Here is a 19,894-nt window from a genome sequence, read left to right on the forward strand (position 1 = left end):
GGCACATACAGCCCTTTAATAGATACTTCTATCCAAACTAATCTTGTGTTTTCTTTTCTACATTTTCAAAATAACGGTTATTTCCACAAATGTTAGGCCTACTTTCCAAAAAGAAACTATACAATGCAGTCATTACATCTGTTTGCTCATAAGTGGTAGCATAAGTGGGGGCCTGTTAAATTTGTCAAATTTTACTGACAATCTGCTACATTTAGACAATTGTTTTTGACTGCTTGTATGAGATGGACCATTTCAGCTCCCAGTACTCCTAACAAAACCTTGATGATTTTATCCAGAAGCAAAGTTAAAACAAAACATGACTGACCTAAAACTGACCTCACTTTCGACTCCACTTCCGGGCATGTGCTTTATTTGACTTTGTAATAATGAATAAGAATAGTTAATAAGTTTGAACACATTAAGTGTGCCGGAGCTGTAATGTGAATCAGATTCAGCAGGTCCTTTCATCTACAGATATTCATGCAGTTTACCCACAATTCATATGCTCAAGAAAGTATCCTTTGTTTGGCAAAAAGCAGTTAACTGTGTACTGGTATCTGAGTGCAGCCTTTGATGATGATTTTATTTTTCTGTTGAGTTCAAAGAGTTTTAGTGGTTATGTTTGCTGCAAGCGATAATAGTAAGATGATAAGTAAGATTCCACTTCTTCATGCGTAACAGCTACATACAGCATCTCTAACCCTGTGTCCGCTCACCCTGCTTGGCCGATAGCATGCATGGTTGACATGTAATAGCCTGAGGCAAACAGGCAATGTGCCAAGAAACAGGGTTTTACTTGTGACTCTTTGCACTCTCCTTGCATTCTTTATCCTTGTAAAAAAAAAAAAAAAAGAAGTAAATATAAAAATCCATATAAAAAGCTGAACAAAAATATAAGAATGTTGAGGCATGTTTGAAGTGTTGCATAAGACGTTTGTCATGGGCACTGATACTGGAATAATTAGATATAGTATGCCTCGATCCTAGTAAAGCCGAACCAGAATTAGAGACGCACTTCATACTGTACACTGCACTCATTAGCAGTGAGCACTGAGCAGTATGATTGACTGGAGAATGTTTGAAGCTATAGCGACTATGTTTGTGGACTGGCAGTTTGAAGATGAACCATTAAATGTTTAAATATTTTTCTTAGTTTAATTAAGCTGAAAACTACAATGGGACACATTTAGTTGCAAAAGCACAGAATAGGAAAAAAACAATGTAACTCTACTAACAAGGGTGTGGTGGAAAGTAACTAAGTAGCCTACATGCACTCAAGTTATGTACTCAAGTACAATTCTGAGTTACTTGTACTTTACTTGATATTTCAGAGGGAAATGTACTTTTTACTTGACTGCTATTAGGTACCTGTAGTTACAAGTTTTTGCAGATGAAGATTTTTAAAAACCACTAATGAGCATATAAAATTCAATGCATTGATATACAGGAAATTAAATCACCCAACAGTATAAAAATGAATACAGTTAGCGCTACTTCAGCCAGCTACAACATAAAATGCATCTTTGATGTTACTGTAATAATAATAATAATAATAATAATAATAATAATAATACAATAGTATACAATATGATAATGTAACAATGACAGAGCCCGTTCTGGCTGCACAGTAAGTATTGTTATACATTTCCTTGATCTGATATACTTTTACTAAGTAAGATTGAGAATGAATTTGTTTTTCTTGAAACAGAGAATTTTTGTTTTCCACCACTGGCTGTTTTCAAACGGGTTAGGGGTTGGATACTTTCACCTCCTCAGGCCATTTTAAAAATCCATCTGAGAAAAATATGAGTAGGAAAAATCACTTCATGCTTCATTTTTAGACTCAAAAAGGTTTGGAACCACAATAATGGATGTATTAATAGTAACTCACAATAAGTAATTCAGCAAACGGTTCCAATTACGAATGACCCTGAATGCAACGTAAGTGGGCGGGGTCAGTGTGGTCCAATAGAATGCAGCAGCCAGAGACACGTTGACGAATACTTCCTACAACAGACATGTCAGCCATCAGCGCGTAGAGAACAGCAGCTAGCTTAGTTATTTAACATTACTCGACTCCACGATGGTAAGTTTACTGATAAATTAGCTAAACGAAACGTCCATGCCTCTTTCCGTTCAGCTTTATATTTTACAAGATTACTGCCAGCCGACAGCGGCTCCTCGCATACGTTAACGTTATAAACTCTGTCATCTGGTTCTCTCTCAGGTTACTTAACGTTACTTCTCTTGTGTTATCTCAGGTTGTTACAGTCTCACAGTCCTTCGACACAGGGACCATCCTTCGTGTCAGAGGCCCGCTGGAGTTCAAATGTCAGCTGGACCGCACAGATGGTATGTTCATGGACATGTTTACTACAGTATATTTGAACGTAGTGGTTCCCAAAGTTACATACCATAAGGTTTAATCGTACTAGCATGGTTGCAGTGCCTATTTGATCACAGGGTTCACTTTCCTTGCTGATGTGTCCTTCCCGGTTGCTGTATCATTTATTTAGAAGCATTCACAACCTAGCTTTTATAACACTACCCTTAGGACCACCGCCAGGATTTTAGAAATACTGAGATACAAGAGTCCTACATCCCTCAGTGCAACCAAACCAACCCTAAACGATTTCTTTAATAAGCCACTAAGAAATGTTTGTACACTTTTAATTTCCCACACTTTATATATGATTTTAACTGCTATATTATATAATATTATAATATTACCAAGGACCTTTGTGTTCCCAATGGTAGCTTCGGCCCTGCTTCCTGGTGGTTTTAATGTAAAACTGAATCTTTGGGAATAGCAGTTTTAGCTGCTCTACCTGCAGCCACATGCAGAGCAGGGCCACTGATCCATACCATCATATTCATTACAAGGTAGAACTCATTGTCATTCTCTACATTTACAGTCCCTTTTTTACACACACAAAAAGTAAAATGCTGATGCCTATTAGATAAAGACTAATCAACATCAATAAAATGCAGTGTCACACAAAAGGATGTGCACTGGTTTCATTATGTTTTAAAATTGATTAATAGATCAAATACATATGGCAGCAAAAGTAGTACAATACCAGCAGGTTATAAAATATACGAATGAATGAATAAATAGTTTATTTTGGTTTAGCCTACATTATAATGAACAAAGCATGACAATTTGTGTGACTATGCATATGACAAAAACATTATTATACACGTTTACACTTATCATTTTACACAATCAACAACCCAAAAAGGAATAGGAGGAAGCCCAAGGCTTATTTTTGCCTATCCTATACTATATAATGTGTAAACAGTGTAGTAACTGGTAATGGGCTAATATTGTCTCTGTCTGTCTGTCTGTCTGTCTTTCAGCACTGCTAATACGCAAATGCATCTCGACAACATTTGAGACTCTTCACTCTCAGGTGAAGTCTGAATCCTGTGTTCTAACAATCTGTGACAGTCCTGTTATTATTTGGCCAAATAGAGGTGTTTATGCAACACCTGAAGAAATATCTCCAAATACGCTGTGTGAAGATATACACCAATGGATACAGTAAGTTCAGTTTAATGTATCTTTGTTATATGGAATCCTCAGCTTTTTGCTAATTTAGTTTGTTTTAAAACAAAATTAATTCTAATTAAGGTTTTTATTTATTTCAGGACAGATGAACAAGAGAGTGCTGGCAAGAGATCTGCAAAAAAGAAAAGCAAAAAAAGTTCAGCAGTGGTATGTAGCTACACGTTATGTTTCTGGAGATGGTTGGAAGTTGTGATTTTTGCTGTATTAACTGTACTAAGAGAGAAAGCTGTGAAACACTGCAAAACACTTTGTTCTCCCCCATGTGAACCACTAGATATAACCTAATTATATCTGCAACGATTACTTTCATTATCAATCAATCTTCAGATTATTTTCTCAATTAATTGACTAATGGCTTGGTTTGTAAAACATCTGAAAAAAGGGTAAAAAACGCCCTTTACAGTTGCGCAGTACACAAGGCGACACCTTCACCTGTCTTGTTTTATCTGATCAACAGACTAAAATACATTCAGTTTTGTTTGAAAAACGCTAATCATAGCAGAGGATAGTTTGTTTCCATTAGGTCACTGCTAGCTACTGCTGACAGGGAGCCACTGTGCACAACTCAGTGTTCAGTGATAGTAACACTGACAAGTATTCTTTGTAAATTAATGTTCTATGGACAGGGATAGCAGCCTTTTTGTAAAGTACACTCAGGGAAGCATAATAATATTCAGTGTCTGTCTAATGTTGTTTATTTTAGCAAACACTGCAGATTAATTGTTTAGTCTATACAATTTTCGAAAAAATGCCTGTTACAGTTTCTCCAAGTTCAAGGCAATGTCTCTTTTTGTTCGACCAACAGGCCAAACTCAAAGATATTTAGTATACTATCACAAAAGTCTAAGAAAAACAGCAAGTGCACTGATATATGATAAGCTACAACCAGGGAATTATTTGCATTTTTGATTAACAAAAATGACAAAAGCAATTAATTGATAATGGAAATTGTTGTAGTATATTCTAGTCAATAGTTTAAGCTCTAAACCTAAGGATGTTCACATATGCCTTATTGTCTTTATGGTGTCTGTGTGCTTAAATGTAAATTCACCGATGTCATTCAGAGTGTCATTAATCTTCGCCTGATGATGGAGGCAACAAAGACAGGTCCTCTTTCGGCCCCGATCCTCAGCAAAACAGTCCAGAAATCCCACTTTCTGTCTACAGCTCTTCCCATTGACTGTGTCGTCCGTACCACCTGCAATAACACAATCAAAGAGTATGTCTTACCTTAAAAACATTTGATTTGATATCACTGACCAAAATGTTAAAATAATACTGTATCAGTGTCAGTAAACTTGAACTCACCACCAGCCACTACCATGAATTCTGCTCACTGTGAAATATTTTTCTTCTGGTGTTGCAGTGCCTTTGAGCGCCTGTTGGAGGCGCTAACACATCAGCTGTGTGAGATGGAAAAAGTGATCCTGCAACACATGAAGGGGACCACGCTGCTGGTTCCTGAACCACTCCACTTCCTCCTTCCAGAGCCAAAAGGACTAGTGACCGTGGTTTACCCAGCAGGGGTGTCTGACAGCCAACTAGAGGCACAACGTAAGGTAAGAGCCTCAGACCCAGATTCTTTAAAATCCCAAACAAAAAGGCAGTTAGTTAAAAGCATAGCATTTTCTTTGCTTAACTCCTGATTTATGTTCATTTTTAACATTTTATCCATTGTATTGTTCACAAAACTCTGTCTAAGTAGGAGCTGCATCAACAGTTTGAGCTACCAAATGACTGGCCCTATTTTAGAAGAGCCACTGCTTACCACTTTCCCAATGAGCCTTACAAAGATGGTTACCTCCGAAACCCTCATCTGGTCCTCACACATCCATCCCTGGACAACGGAAAGGTGCGGCTAATCACCAAATTAAAGTCTGTCACACTCTATCTCCTCTTTTGAAGATGGATGCGGAGACCTAACCTTGATTTATCTTCTCTTATGTGTGTATCTTTTCTCAAGGTGTACTCGGTCCAGGGGATCTACAGCTATCGCCACTACATGCAGGACCATATGGATGACAATGGCTGGGGCTGTGCTTATCGCTCCCTCCAGACCATCTGCTCCTGGTTCCAGCAGCAAGGCTACGTAGAGCGGGCCGTGCCAACTCACAAGGAGATTCAACAGGTACAGTTAGCGGTCCTACGAATCACATACTAAATATAAACTATCACAATACAATAGAAATGTTCAAGTGACTGCTTTTAATGGGCTCTCACCTTCCCAGGCTTTAGTGGATGTCGGAGACAAACAGGCATCCTTTGTTGGATCACGCCAGTGGATCGGATCCATTGAGGTTCAGGCTGTTCTAAACCAGCTGCTTGGGGTCACTTCCAAGATCATGTTTGTGAGGTGTGTTATGTCACGCCTTTGGATAGCAACTTGTGTGACGATGTGCTGCATGTACATATTATTTGGATTCATCTAATTATACATGTTTGTGCTAATTAGTCAAGGTTCTGACTTGGCATCCAAAGGCAGAGAACTGGCCAACCACTTCCTTACTGAAGGGACTCCCATCATGATTGGTAAGCTGGAAGTCTTAACTTTTTTTTAGAACTGTTCCTAAACAAGCATTTGGGCCTTTAATTAAACTTAAACAGGTTACACAAACTTTAAAACCCATGGTTTCCACGGGTGCTTGAAATACTTGAAAGTTTGTGTATTTGAGGGGGGGAAATTAAGGCCTTGAAGGTTTTTGAAAATAGGCATATATCAGACATGAGTCATTAAAAGTACTTGAATTTATATATTTTGTGCAAATATAGAAATTGAAGTTCTTTTGAAATTTTTTTTACTTAACGTTAGTACATAGGCTACATTTCGCTGTCTGCATGTGTGTCTAACTAGCGTAAATCTTAATTCCTCATCACAAACACAGCCTTGGTAAAATCATGGTAAAGGTATCTTTTCACGTTACTTTTTCCTGTGTTGCAGGAGGGGGAGTTTTAGCTCACACTATTCTAGGTGTGGCATGGAGTGAGACCACCGGGCAGATCCGCTATCTCATCCTAGATCCACATTACACAGGAGCAGAGGACTTACAAGTTATCACAGACAAGGTAACAGCATCTACACTGGCTGCATGTCTCTCTCTAAAGTGCCCTTTTCACGCCCTGTGCAGTGTTGAATATGGTATGTATGTTATCGTTCCCAGGGCTGGTGTGGTTGGAAAGGACCAGATTTTTGGGATCAAACTGCGTATTATAATCTGTGTCTGCCTCAGAGGCCAAAGGTCATCTAATCTCTCACAGCCTTTCAGACGGACATCATCTGAGATTGGTAACGCAGCCGCAAAACTTTGGAGTGACACTATGACCTTTGTTTATGTGTCCAGCATTGCTTATTTCTGTAATGATGTTAAATTCTTGTAATTAACGTTTTAGATTTTGGTCAAGTGCTACATAATCTATTGTTTTAGCAACAAAGGCATAACTAGAGATTGATGTAATTTGGTATTGAAAAGAGAAATTATTTATATCATGTACTGTACTTTTTCATTATTTAATAAGACAGAGGCTCGTGAAAAATGTATACTAAATAGGCTCATTTCATTCGGAAATACAGTTCATCAAGGTCAACAGAGTTTTATCATTGCTTTGTGTTACCAGTAGACAAATTGCTGATTGTACAAATAATTAAACTATACAGTATATTTTGTCCTAAATGTTTCTTTGTTCCTTATTCAAATCTTTTTTAAGTTACAGAGCTGAACTGATTAGTTGATTAATATATTAGCTGATGAACAGCTAATCTATTATAAATATAAATATACTATACATATATTAATCGTTTTGGCCATTTTTTAAGCAAAAAAATGCCAAATATTCTGAGGATTTGATAATTTTACATTGCGAATTATAATGGGCCTTTTTCACAATGTTATGACATTTTATAGACAATAAAATAATAGTTAGTTGCATCCCTATTACAGACTACCAAATAACACAAGCCATTATTGTTTTGTATTCATTTGTAAACAAATCTATACTCATTCATATGCATTCTGTATTATATATACATTTGCTAGTGAATACAGTGACATTAGACTTATCATCATTTAGCTTTGGACCCCCTAGAAACATTTAAAGTCCATTAAATGTCCTTGGTCCCACTCTGAGAACTACTAGTATAGAGAAGAAGCTGTGCTTGAATGCAGCCTGTCTGACACAGCTCATTATTGAAAAGCAATCACGGCGTGTAATTGAGTTTTCACAACCAGTCGGTTGTCCAAGTCAAATGGATGATTTTCTCTTCTCACCAGTAGGCATAAATGTTGAGTTTTCTTAAAAGTTTTTAGAGCTATGACCGGACGGTTTATTTTGCAGAAACTTTTTGATACTCTTTGTGATTTCTTCTCCATGGGTGTATTGTGTTAGTTTTGGACAACCACAGAAATAACCCCCATCCACTCCTCATCTCTACCCATTCTGCATAGGCATGTAAATTCTACAACAGTGACCAGACACAGGTTTATACGATAGATTCACCCAAGTCCTATTGTCCTAGGACATTGGCATTTCACTGGTGTTTGTCATTTCTAGGTCTAACAATGTCATTAAGAGAAAACCCGTGACAAATTATAATGTCAGGGGACGCGCCTTCACATAATCCCCTTTCTTGTTAATGGGTATGCACTAGGGAGAGCAGTTACTTTGGCATAATATATCACCGAGGAAAACTAAATGACCTCTGGTCTTTTCCTCTACTGGTTCTGATTCTTGATATGTTTTAGTAGTTTAAACTTTTAGCTAAATAAAAGGCAAATCACTGCATTATTATTAAGCTGCTCAAGAGCCAAATGTCTGTCACCCAAGAATTAGTCAAAAAAAAAAAAGAAATTTGCTTACAACACAAACAGACAAACACAATATAATATGAATCAGAATCAGGTGTAATTGCCATGTAGGTTTTCACATACAAGGAATTTGTTTTGGTGCATACCAATAAACATAGTAAGAGGAATAAAAAGCAAAATTATTGCACAAGTCAGGAAACTTAAATTAAAAAAAATGAAACCATACTATACAATAAAAAACGTACAAAATATCTGTTTTAAAATAGAAGAGCAAATTTTAATGTAGCAGTCCCGTCTCGCATTGACAGACCAAATGTAACAGTTGACGCACGACACTTACTGCTCTGCATCAGAGCAGCCGTTGCCAGGAAGTGACGTTGCCTAGTTACTAGGCTCCATGTCAAGCTGACAGCCGCCAGCTGTAGCCCGCTAACAAAAAAATTGTTTTTAATGTAACTGCGTTTCATTTACTTGTCTTCTCAACGGAACACATCCTCTCTAAAGAAGTAAATGCAACTGTAACGTGTGACCCTTCACAAGGTAAGATATTGTTGTCATACAGCTAAAGTTAGCTAACCTAAACGTACATAGTTGGACTGAGTTAGCTAGCATACTTTAGTTAGCTAGCTATCGTCATCAAGTGTGTGTTCTAGGTTTAAAGGATGCCTTAACTTCATGGTGGGTAAAAGGTTGGAAAGTACCGTTACCATAGCTTGTCTGTCCAAATATCTTGCTAAATTTGATTAAGCTAACGTTACAGACACTGCTAGCTACATTTAGATATATTTGTTCTTTTGTTTTGTTATTTAATTATCTTTTGGATAAAATACACCATGGAGGGACAATGCATGCTAATGTGTTTGTAGGTTTTGTCTCCTTAACTACAAATCATGTGCAATATTTATGGTTTGTCATTGTCAATTAATTTGCGAAATCTTGAAACCTGCTTGAGATGTGTATTCCATCACAGACAATGTTTTTTTCCAATGCTAGTGCTACATTCATAGATATAGAACAATATCTATGGCTACATTATTGTCAAGTATGCATAAGTGCAGCTCTAAAAGTCTTAACTGACATCTCACAGCAGTAATGTCACAAAAATGAATGCAGACTTGATTTTCTCTCTGGATGGGTTACACAACTTAAGCAAGTTTCAAGAGTATGCTCACTGATTTTCATGTTGTATGGAACTGAATTGAACCCAATGGATGCAGTGGAGTGGTAGAAAGAAATGCAATCTATTAGACACAACAGCATGGCATGGTTTAAACATGAAAAACCACTGCACTGTTCTTTAACTTTTAAATAATCTAACGTCTTAATCTTACACTGCCTTACAGGTTCATTGTGTTAGGAAGACTGCCATGTTTAGCCCCGGGGAGCTAGAAGGTGAAGTGGATCATTCGTTTTTCGACAGTGACTGTGATGATAGCAGCAGAGATGGAGGGGAACAGCTGGAGAAAAGTTTGAAGGCTGAAAAGGAGAGCCCACCAGCACATGAGAGCCTTCATGCAAAACAGACTGAAAATACAAAAAGTGGCTGGTCCCTGAGAACTGATGGGACCAAAAAAAACCTGAAGCCAGTCAGCAACAGAGCAGAAAGGAAGGAGAACAGCTGTCAGTCAAAGGAAGAAGAGAAGAGCAGGCAGTCTGCTGTATCATCTGTTGCCTGTACATCAGATAAAGCCATCAATAATAGCAGTGATAGTGAGGAAGACTCTAGTTTGCGCTCTAAAAGGCCCAAGGGAACGTTTATGGCTTCGTTGGCTGAGGCCAGAGAGGTAGATAATAAGGATATGTACAGCCAGAGTCCAAATGAGTCTGAAGAAGAAGCATTGCCATCCAAACTCCCTGGCTTGAAAGGAAGAAATAAACAATCTCCCAAAAAACTGATAAGAAATCGGGGCACCCGAAGTCCATCCCCCACTTCAACCGAGAGCAGCGTAGACATAGACTCAGAGAGCTCCTCTAGCAGTAGCAATGGGAGAAGCAGTTTAGAATCCCCCACCTTTCCCAGGCCCAACAAACCTTCTGTATCCCCTGGTGGGAGAGGGACTCGAGTGGGCTCAGCAGAATCTCAGGATGTGCCTATCGGCCGTACAGAGGAGTCAGAAGACACAGTGACAGATGTAAGCCCCCTCTCATCTCCTGACTTCAGCCCTCTCCAGTCGTTGGACCTGAACCACACAGAGGCCGAAGAGGGAAGCCTTAAAGAGCAGCAGCAGCAGGAGAGAGTGCCCTCCAGTGGCCTTAGCGACATGCATCAAGACGTGGACTCAGACCAGGATGTAGATGAGTGTGAGTAAACTTGTGCCTTTCTTGTCTGTCAGGTATGTTTGCTATGCTCTTTGCTTAATATCAATGGTTCCCAACCTATTTGGCTTGTGAACCCTTAAAATTAGCAATATCTACCTGTGACGCACCTCATCACAAGTTAGGGCCTAGTGTGTGGACATTAGTTTTGAGCAGTTCACAGAGAGTGAATATTCATTCTCATATCGTTTGATTTGGAGGAGTTTAAAAGACTGAAGAGGTAGGCCTATTAATGACTTTACAAGAAAAAAATATATTAAAGGAAAGTCAGACGTTGTGACCCTTAGATGGGGAACCAGTGATCTCTACTGTAAATCTGCTAATTTAGATTTGAGTGTGGTTAGATTTTATGTTATTATGAATCGTCTTGTTCACATGCCCCATCCACAGGGACTTATAAGACACCAGAAATACATTTGCAGTGGTGAAACATTTGTCAGACAAGAACATAACTTCTTACATTTAACATAATATAACATAACATTGCAAACAAAGAACTTTGTCCTCTGTCCCAAAGTCAACAAATAAAAACCTGCCAGAAAAAAAAAAAGGTTCCCTTGCTAAAACACAACTCAAGTTTTTTTTTTATAATCATCCATCCAGAAGAACTTATAACGAATGACGGACATTTAACAAAAGAAAGTAGCCCTTAAAACATCATATAATCGGCAAAAAAAACATGAAATCGACCTCATCTTCAATCTCACCTAAATAACAAACACGTAACGTTTGCTTATTCTCTTCAGGCATTAAACTACCTGTATCTATAGCTAATGGTAATCTATCTGAACACTACTGTGCACACAGAGAGTTTTGAGTTTTAGTTGAATTCACATAAGACTCTAAACTGTAGTTCCTGAATATGTTCGTAATTTAGATTTGTCCTTTTCACAAATCAGGCTCGCTCAGTTCAGAGAGTCAGCTTGGAGGTAAACTGGTCTTCCACTGTCCTGGAGGGAGAAACAGGAAGAACTACTCGTTCACCAACGCTGAGGTCCGACGCATAGATCGTGAGAACCAGCGACTTCTTCGGGAGCTTTCGCGCCATTCACCAGGGCCCAGACCAGGAAGTACAGCGAGGAAAACAAGCTATGTGGCCCACAAGTCGCCTTTTAGTCGCCTCTCTCACAGCGCACTCAACAGGCAGCGGGAACAGCAACGCATCGAGAGGGAGAACCTGGTGAGTTTTGTCTCTTGTGTGGATTGATACTCAATTTAATATAAACACTGACTGAACCCTAAACATTAATATGAACACGGGTATTCCTGTCACTCTATTTTTTTCTTTTCTTTTTGATTTTCAAGGTATTCAGTGCCCTTTAAAATAAAGTTAGATATTTTGCTTTATGTCTGTGGTGTTATTGATGTAATGCACACAATGTTACAATCTGCACCTCTTCAAAATTACATCAGAATTGTTTTTTCTTTGATTCTCAGAGTCTAGGTAAGTAGCATATAATCTTAAAATTAGGGCTGGGCAATATATCGATATCGTGATAACAGACTAGATATTGTCTTATATTGGATATCATCATATCGTGATATGACATAAGTGTTGTCTTTTACTGGTTTTAAAGGCTGCATTACAGTAAAGTGATATCATTTTCTGAACTTACCAGACTGTTCTAGCTCTTCTATTATTTGCCTTTTCCCCACTTAGACATTATGTCCACATTACTGATGATTATTTATCTATAATCTAAGTGTGAAGATATTTTGTTAAAGCATCAATTGTCAACACTAGATCATCGCCGCAATATCAATATCGAGGTATTTGGTCAAGAATATCGTGATATCTGATTTTCTCCATATCGCCCAGCTCTACTTAAAATAAATTTTATTCCTATGTCTGTCTTTACATTGACATATAAACAAAGGCAAATTAATCTTGAAACAAATCTGTGATGGTACATTTTCAAAACTCTAAAATTAAACAAACTAGCTAAAGTAATTCATTTGAGCATCAGGTAGTAGGGGATATTGGTGCTGCTGTGTCTCTAGAAAGAAATGTCAGATTTCTCATTTTTGTACATCTAACTAAACTGATACGTAGCTGCTGTTGGCTCTTTGAATGTTTTTCATCTCTGGGTTAACTTCTGTCAATGAGAATATACTGTTTGAGTTCTTTTTTTTTTAATTGTTCCATTCCAATAACACCATGCTTTCATCTCTGTTAAAGTACATATTTTCATAAAATTAACTCACACACACATGCACAAACAGGACCTATACACATGCATTATGTATAGAGAAATGTCAAAACGAGAAGGCTGGCGCCCCGAGCAGTTGGGGGGGTTTGGTACCTTGCTCAAGGGCACCTCGCCACACACTCCGTACTTGGTCCGTACAGGGACTTGAACCAGAGACTCTGCATTTAAATGTTCTTGTAATTTCTTCTAAACTATTGTAGAAGCAGAAAGATAAACGTTTTCTGGAAGAATCTGCAGGTGAGGTAGTTTACGTCATCAGTCACAATTGTCATAATGATACAATTGATTAACATCTTTTTGTAACTTAAGCCTGTGGTTTTCTGCAGTTTAATCGCTTATTATTTGAATAGATATTTGCCTCCTGAAGTTTACATTCATTTAAGGATACTAGTTATTTGGGTTGAGTTTGTGTCAGACTAAGACCACCCCTAAAAGCAGACACAGATGGACTTGGACAGATGGCAGCATGTGACACGAGCATTGCCACGGAGTGACATTATAAGACAGTTCAGCCTTTGCAGCTTTGGCCTCTCACCCCATATATTAACTCTGGATGACGACTTTGTGATAGAAGCGAACAAAAAGCAGCGTTTAAAAAAAGATTCAGAAAATGATAATAGGCAGCCAGCAGAGTGTTATTGTCTCCTCTGACTAATGAAAACTTGCATTTTCTTCACCAGTATTGTCACATGTTTCTCATTATTGCTGATTAGAGATCGTACATTAATGCTGATTGATGTTTTTATCAGAGATATGGTCCAGTCATTTTCAGGACAGACTGTTCTCTCTCTTGCGTCCATCTCTCTACGCTGTAATTAGTGCTCCACGCCTTCTCTATTCTTAGAGTGAAGTAATTGAATCTGCCGTGTGCTGCTGAGTGTTTCCACCCCACACAGCACACATGTAAGACACCCCGTTTGCCCTGCACAAGTAAAACTACTTCTATGTATTTCAAGATTGGCCACGATATATCTTCATTTTCTATCAAATAAGTGATATTAATACAGAGGGCTAGATTTAGTTTGAAGAGTTTGAAATTATTCATATATTGGCAATGCAGTAGGTGAGCAGTCTGAATGCATTTAGAAGCCTTTAGTGCCTTTATGACCTCCGGTGGACTTTCTTAACTTTAGAAAAACAGTCTCTTGACTGTTGAGCTTTTTGCTGGTTGCATTGCTTCATGTAGAGTTTTTGCTCAGTGAGGGATTTTTTGCACAGCATGCATGTGGGAGTGGGGCTGCATGTATGACATTCAGCCACTTGCCTACACTGTTTTGCCTCGTGCTGTTTGGTTGTGTCTAAGCACCAGATATTTTTCTGTTTTCATAATTTAATTTGGAAATGTTCTTTATTTCTGAGTCAAATATTTGTTTATTTTCTGAATGATACAAACACTTTTTAAATGTTATATGTTTATATTATATGTTGTGAGCTCAGTGAATGAAATGCTAGAAAAGCAGTTTATAAAACCACTTCTGCTGTATTTTTAGTTTCTTATGGCTGAATTCTGGCATAACACTCTCCGAGGCACTGATGTTTTTAAGAGCATATATATGAATCACCTTTATATTCAAAGTGATGTATAACTTTCACAAGCATTTGACACTAACGTTGTGTGTGTGTGTGTGTGTGTGTGTGTGTGTGTGTGTATGTATGTATATTTTGTGTATATATATATATATGCCCACATCTTTCCAAGGTGAACCTGACTGATATCCTGGAAATTCACATGGTAAACCTGGAGGTTTTAACAGTTTGCCTGGACAATTAGCATTCACAGTATATTTTTGAATCGCTACTTACTAGGTCAACAATGTCATTGCGTTTCTTTCAGGCTCTCCTGAAAAGGCTGGAGTCTGTCAAGCCTACACCTGGCCTAAAGCGTTCAGAACAACTGGAAGACTACCAGCGTCACATTGGATATGCCGGAGCTCCTTCATACTCTGTCTGTATGTCCACCGCCAAAAAAGAGAGGTCTACCAGCAAGACACCCTCAGGTAGGTAACTTGGGTCTAGAGCTTCCAGCTTTTACTGTGTTGAAAATGTGTTATGTACCCTAAACTGTATAACAACATGGTGATTGAGTAGCTCATACAACATCCTCAGCCAAACAGATAGGAAGACTGTTTAAATAACAACAAGGTGCCTTCTTGGTCATATTAAGACTATCTCTTCAACCTCTTAGGTAGTATTTAATATATATACTGACAAACCACAGTATCAGGAAATGTGGATAATCACTTTAAGACGATCCCACTTGTGAGGTTGCTGCACACAGTGAGAGCACCTGTGCTGCCAACCCTAACTGAGTGTTTTGATCCCACAAGAGCAGTTTGACGCCAGCAGAAGTGTGTGTAGTTACTTTGTAGCAGCCTGATGTTGTTCGCATGTGATGATTTAATCAAGGGAGGATCAGCATGTGGCACTGCGCTGCTCTTCTCAAATTGAAGGCTGCAAATTTACCACACATGTCTTGAGCTGCTGCCGTCAGATGGCTGCAGAAATTAAATTAACAGAAGAAGCCTTTTATACAGTAAAAAGCAGCTGTGGATGACTGATGCTGGTAAGAATCACCCATTAATTTATACATAAGTAATGACGCATTTTCTGATGTTCTTCTTGTCATAGCAACATTTTTTAGTTTATTTAAATGTGTGTGTGTGTGTGTGTTATGGCCTGTTATAGTTGAAACATTAAAATATTAAAAGTAAGATGTATTTTGATGTATTTTCTTTTTCTCTTTTATTTTCTAGAAATTCAAAAGGTACATTCAGTTTCTGATTTTATTATGGAACAGTAAATCTGAAATCAGAAAATATCTCTCTGTTGTTCACACCAGCAGGTCCCAGGATGGCCAGTTCTGCCCACCACAGCTCCAGAGCAGTTTCCACCACCACTGACTCTGGGAAAACACCCGTACCCAGGTCAAAAAACAACTAAGTGCACCCAACCAGCCTGGTGCTGAGAACTATGCCAGATATCTGATCTACAAAGAAGCACATCGCTGGTTCCCTTTAGTGATACTGTATCTGTTGGTATCCATTCATCACAAAAGATTTTGTTTCAAAGGTACTAATCTTAAAGAATCTCTTTTTTCCCACATGTATGGGTTCACCATACCTTTAGTTCACTTAATCAACTATTCAGTGATTTGTGTTGTGCTGCTTATCAATTATAAAGAAGAAGGACTTTTTCCCCATTTTTTTATGCTGAAATAAAGCAAATTGTGCTAGGAGCTCTGAACTATTGTAATGCATTTGAGTAGTTGTGGCTTTTGAGTACTGCAGTAACTCTTTACGACAGTTAGCTAGCTGTATTTTTTTTTTTTTTTTTTTTAAGATTATTCTTGGGGCATTTTCGGCCCTTATTTTGATAGGACAGCTGAAGACATGAAAGGGGAGAGAGAGGGGGGAATGACATGCAGCAAAGGGCCGCAGGTCGGAGTCGAACCCGGCCCCGCTGCGTTGAGGAGTAAACCTCTATATATGGGCGCCCGCTGTACCAACTGAGCTATCCGGGCGCCCAGCTAGCTGTATTTTTGTAAGAAATATGTCCTATATGTCAACAGCCGTGTTGAAATAACAATTCATTGTTTCAGTGAGTGACGTTTCCATTATATGTGCAATGTTTTTGTTTGCCCCCTTTTCTCATATTTGTACAATTGACGATGCGCTAGAGAGTTATGTTTTTAAACAATTAAAAATATATATTTGAAATATTATTTGGGTGTTTTGTTTATTCTGTTGCTTATAAAGTAAAGCTGCTGGTTCCAGCAGTTTGCTATTTTACAACTTTAAAGAGCGCAATGGTGGAAAGAATTTTTTTTCTAATCCCTTCTAAAACATACTTGTACCAATTGAGCACATGCTACAATTGGTACAAACAATAGCTTTATTGGTTAGGGGAGTGGTTGTACATGAAACTACTCAATATATTTCTGTGGTACTTGAATATTTTACACATTATTTTATTATAGGTTCTTTACAAAACCAAAAATGCTGTGGTACAAACCTCTCAGCTACTTTATGGTTGATATCATATGCTTGATATTGGTTGTCAACAGTGCAGACGACAGATCTTTACCAAGAAATCTACCACAAGTGAAAATCAGGGTACAGTTACTGGATGTTTTCCAATATAAAGATTGTGGATATTTTGGCAGAATCCTAATTACTGTATTTTAACTGCATGTGTTCTTAATATTTTTTTTACTGAAGACATTTGACATGTCACAGTAGGAAAAGCAGGTGTGAAAAATACATTTTTGTCTTACAATGAGTCAAAAGGTCTGCTGTAAAAAAAAAAAAAAAAAACAAGAAACAAAAGGCCTATTTAACTGCAGATGACATGTTGCCACTACAACAGAACATGCATCCAAAATAATGAACTATGAGATTAATACATCTTTATTCTTAATAAAATAATGTGTGAAGTGGGATACATGGGTCAGAGTGTTCACAACATAACACATGGGCCTTAGCAACTGCTGTACAAACTTGACTCTGATATATGACAGGTAGTGACATCATCTTTTGCATCATCACAACATCTCCACTGAAACACTGGCTTAAAAGACTGTTTGTGCGTTGTAGATGGGATATATACAGATTTATGAGGAGGCATGTTAACCCAGGTTAAGTATACATACCTACCTGTACATGCCCACATTGTAATTCACCACAAGCTGTTATCACTCTATCGCAATAATTAAGACTTAAACCAAGTGAAGGGTTTCCTTGGGGACTGGGAGATTAGAAAGTTTATTATGTGTACTTCTTGATCTCGTCGTACAGCACCAACACAAAGGCACCACCCATGCCTCTGATCACGTTGGACCAGGCACCCTTGAAGAAGGCTTTTCCTCCCTCATCCTTAAGGATCTTCTTCCAGCAGTCGATTGTGCCCGTGTACATGATGTCAGCTGTGGAAATGGAGACATGAATAGTGAAGCACAATGCCCATAGATGCATGCGTAAAATGCAAATCCATCACTATAAGGACATGATTCCACAAGCATGAGTGACGCTCACCTCCTTTGCGTCCAGACTGCATCATCATACGACGTCTGACGGTGTCGAAGGGGTATGAGACAATACCAGCTGCAGCAGTGACAGTCTGGGCGATCATCCAGGTGATGACGATGTGAGTGTTCTTGGGATCTGGCAGCATACCTGTATGAGGGAGGAGTTAAGTCACCCGCTCGTCATGAAAAACTAAATGCACATACTACATTAAAAACAATAAAATCAGGTCGACCAGATGTGCGCACCTTTAGCTGTGTCGAAGCATCCGAAGTAGGCCGCTCTGTAGATGATAATGCCCTGCACTGACACGTTGAATCCGAGGTAAAGACCCTTGATGCCATCGGTTTTGAAGATCTTGGTGAGGCAGTTTCCAAGACCGGTGAACTCTCTCTCAGCCGCGCCCTTGCCGATGTCGGCAGCGAGTCTTGTTCTGGCGAAGTCCAGAGGGTAGACGAAGCAGAGCGAAGTCGCACCAGCGGCACCGCCAGATGCGAGATTACCAGCGAAGTAACGCCAGAATTGTGTTTTTTGATCCACACCACCAAGGAAGATCTTCTTGTACTTATCTTTGAAGGCGAAGTTGAGGGCTTGGGTGGGGAAGTAACGGATCACGTTGGCCAGGTTGCCTCTCCAGAAGGAAATAAAGCCCTGCTCCTTTGGGATCCTTACCACACAGTCCATGATGCCCTTGTACTGCATCTCTGCGGTAATCTGTTTGCTGGCATGCTGGACCTACAAGTGAAGATAATAAAAACATTAAAAAGACACATTAACTACCTTAAATGTAAATAATTATCTTATAACATTTTGTGTAAAGGAACGTTGTCATGTCTCATGTTCTATTAACGAAAAAAATATACTGTTTTGTAGCTTATTCCAATTTTGAAAACTTCTTGGATTTACTTAATCTTAGTCGGTCAGGCATTGCTTTGTGTAGCTGTAGGCCTACCAGTCTACATGCACACTCCTGTCACTTGAGAATCCGCTGTGTATTAAATTACATAGTTCAAGTTAAATTTAGCAATTCAATTTCACTAAATATTAGTGCGAACATCTGTTATATTGGAGTAATAATACACTTAATAAACGTACCAATAGCTCACAAACTACTATTATGTCCATTTTATTGACACAAATTAGGAGGCCTCGTCACCATCGCCATCATAGCAGCAACATTACAAAGTGCAGTGCGTAAAACCATCTCCACATTGACGCAGGACCTCTCACGTGCCCCTTGACATTACGCACCAGACCATAGGAACCAGACCATAGCACAGTTGGACTTTTTGTCCACAAAAACCTATTCCAAATTTACATTTTAGCGATTGGTTTATCAGTAACCCAACATTTACGCACACTTTACGCACAAAAGTATGAACATGAAGCCATGCTTTGGGCAACATTTGGTTCAATTAGTTTACCTGCAGCAACAATTTGACTCTCTCAATGGGAGCGACAGCTGTTTTGGAGATGGCAGCGGCAACGCCACCGGCCAAAAAGTCCTTCAGGAAACTGACCACCGCGTCCGACATGGTTGGATCTTTCTTGTGCAGATATGAGACCCCTGACTTTTCCCAACTTCACCAAGGTCCTCAAGGAAACCCAACGCCCCTCAAAGTGGACGAGGCACCCCCAATGTGTCCTTATATAACGGCGCCATATATCGCGAGAATTTGGAGTGATGGATTTGCGTTTTGGCAAACAGATTAACGAGACTGAATAAATATCCGAGGTTGAAGTTCAAGACGTGCGCCATGTTTCCTGAAATCAAGATAGGCCAAGCCGGGGACGTTTAAAGGACACAATATGTGTAATTTGATTATGATTAAAACATGTATTTATTTGTAATCTAATCTAATCCTAATCAGAGTAAAGTATGTTACCTTCATCCCTGCTGGTCCAGCCTTTTCATCCATAATCCAAACATACACTTATGGGTCAAATGAGTTTCCAGAAGCCTTTACATAAAGAAAG

The 19,894-nt window shown here is 38.7% G+C and overlaps 3 protein-coding genes across 4 annotated transcripts; 2 read left to right on the plus strand and 1 right to left on the minus strand.

Annotated features, from left to right (window-relative positions):
* The first annotated feature begins 1,960 nt into the window (after nt 1-1,960).
* On the plus strand, nt 1,961-7,239 carry ufsp2 (ufm1-specific peptidase 2). Its single transcript, XM_036000042.1, has 12 exons — nt 1,961-2,086; nt 2,262-2,352; nt 3,361-3,544; nt 3,652-3,718; nt 4,636-4,790; nt 4,938-5,130; nt 5,277-5,423; nt 5,535-5,699; nt 5,800-5,924; nt 6,024-6,100; nt 6,510-6,634; nt 6,730-7,239. Exons 1-12 carry the CDS (start codon nt 2,084-2,086, stop codon nt 6,814-6,816), a joined length of 1,419 nt encoding a protein of 472 aa, XP_035855935.1. The 5' UTR covers nt 1,961-2,083; the 3' UTR covers nt 6,817-7,239.
* A 1,463-nt stretch (nt 7,240-8,702) lies between these two features.
* cfap97 (cilia and flagella associated protein 97) lies at nt 8,703-16,078 on the plus strand. Of its 2 annotated transcripts, none has more exons than XM_031276820.2 (5): nt 8,703-8,910; nt 9,714-10,671; nt 11,586-11,866; nt 14,731-14,893; nt 15,736-16,078. In XM_031276820.2, exons 2-5 carry the CDS (start codon nt 9,738-9,740, stop codon nt 15,834-15,836), a joined length of 1,479 nt encoding a protein of 492 aa, XP_031132680.1. In that variant the 5' UTR covers nt 8,703-8,910; nt 9,714-9,737; the 3' UTR covers nt 15,837-16,078. The 2 variants fall into 2 exon arrangements, with proteins under 2 accessions (XP_031132680.1, XP_035855936.1); XM_036000043.1 differs by having other exon boundaries at nt 15,739-16,078.
* Nucleotides 16,079-17,298: 1,220 nt separating this feature from the next.
* slc25a4 (solute carrier family 25 member 4) lies at nt 17,299-19,607 on the minus strand. Its single transcript, XM_031276822.2, has 4 exons — nt 19,342-19,607; nt 18,166-18,652; nt 17,927-18,067; nt 17,299-17,817 (listed from the first exon to the last, which is right to left on the minus strand). Exons 1-4 carry the CDS (start codon nt 19,450-19,452, stop codon nt 17,660-17,662), a joined length of 897 nt encoding a protein of 298 aa, XP_031132682.1. The 5' UTR covers nt 19,453-19,607; the 3' UTR covers nt 17,299-17,659.
* Nucleotides 19,608-19,894: the final 287 nt, after the last annotated feature.

Source organism: Sander lucioperca, chromosome 4 (assembly GCF_008315115.2).
Source record: "Sander lucioperca isolate FBNREF2018 chromosome 4, SLUC_FBN_1.2, whole genome shotgun sequence".
Classification (NCBI taxonomy): Eukaryota; Metazoa; Chordata; class Actinopteri; order Perciformes; family Percidae; genus Sander; species Sander lucioperca.

Coding starts and splice junctions, on each gene's coding strand:
- cfap97 (XM_031276820.2), top strand. CDS start 9,738: ATGTTTAGCCCCGGGGAGCTAGAAGGTGAAGTGGATCATTCGTTTTTC. Junction 11,867..14,730: donor GCATCGAGAGGGAGAACCTG/GTGAGTTTTGTC, acceptor CGTTTCTTTCAG/GCTCTCCTGAAAAGGCTGGA. Junction 14,894..15,735: donor TACCAGCAAGACACCCTCAG/GTAGGTAACTTG, acceptor TGTTCACACCAG/CAGGTCCCAGGATGGCCAGT.
- slc25a4 (XM_031276822.2), bottom strand. CDS start 19,452: ATGTCGGACGCGGTGGTCAGTTTCCTGAAGGACTTTTTGGCCGGTGGC. Junction 18,653..19,341: donor GAGTCAAATTGTTGCTGCAG/GTAAACTAATTG, acceptor CTTCACTTGTAG/GTCCAGCATGCCAGCAAACA. Junction 17,818..17,926: donor GCAGTCTGGACGCAAAGGAG/GTGAGCGTCACT, acceptor CCATTTCCACAG/CTGACATCATGTACACGGGC.
- ufsp2 (XM_036000042.1), top strand. Junction 2,353..3,360: donor TCAGCTGGACCGCACAGATG/GTATGTTCATGG, acceptor TCTGTCTTTCAG/CACTGCTAATACGCAAATGC. Junction 3,545..3,651: donor GATATACACCAATGGATACA/GTAAGTTCAGTT, acceptor TATTTATTTCAG/GACAGATGAACAAGAGAGTG.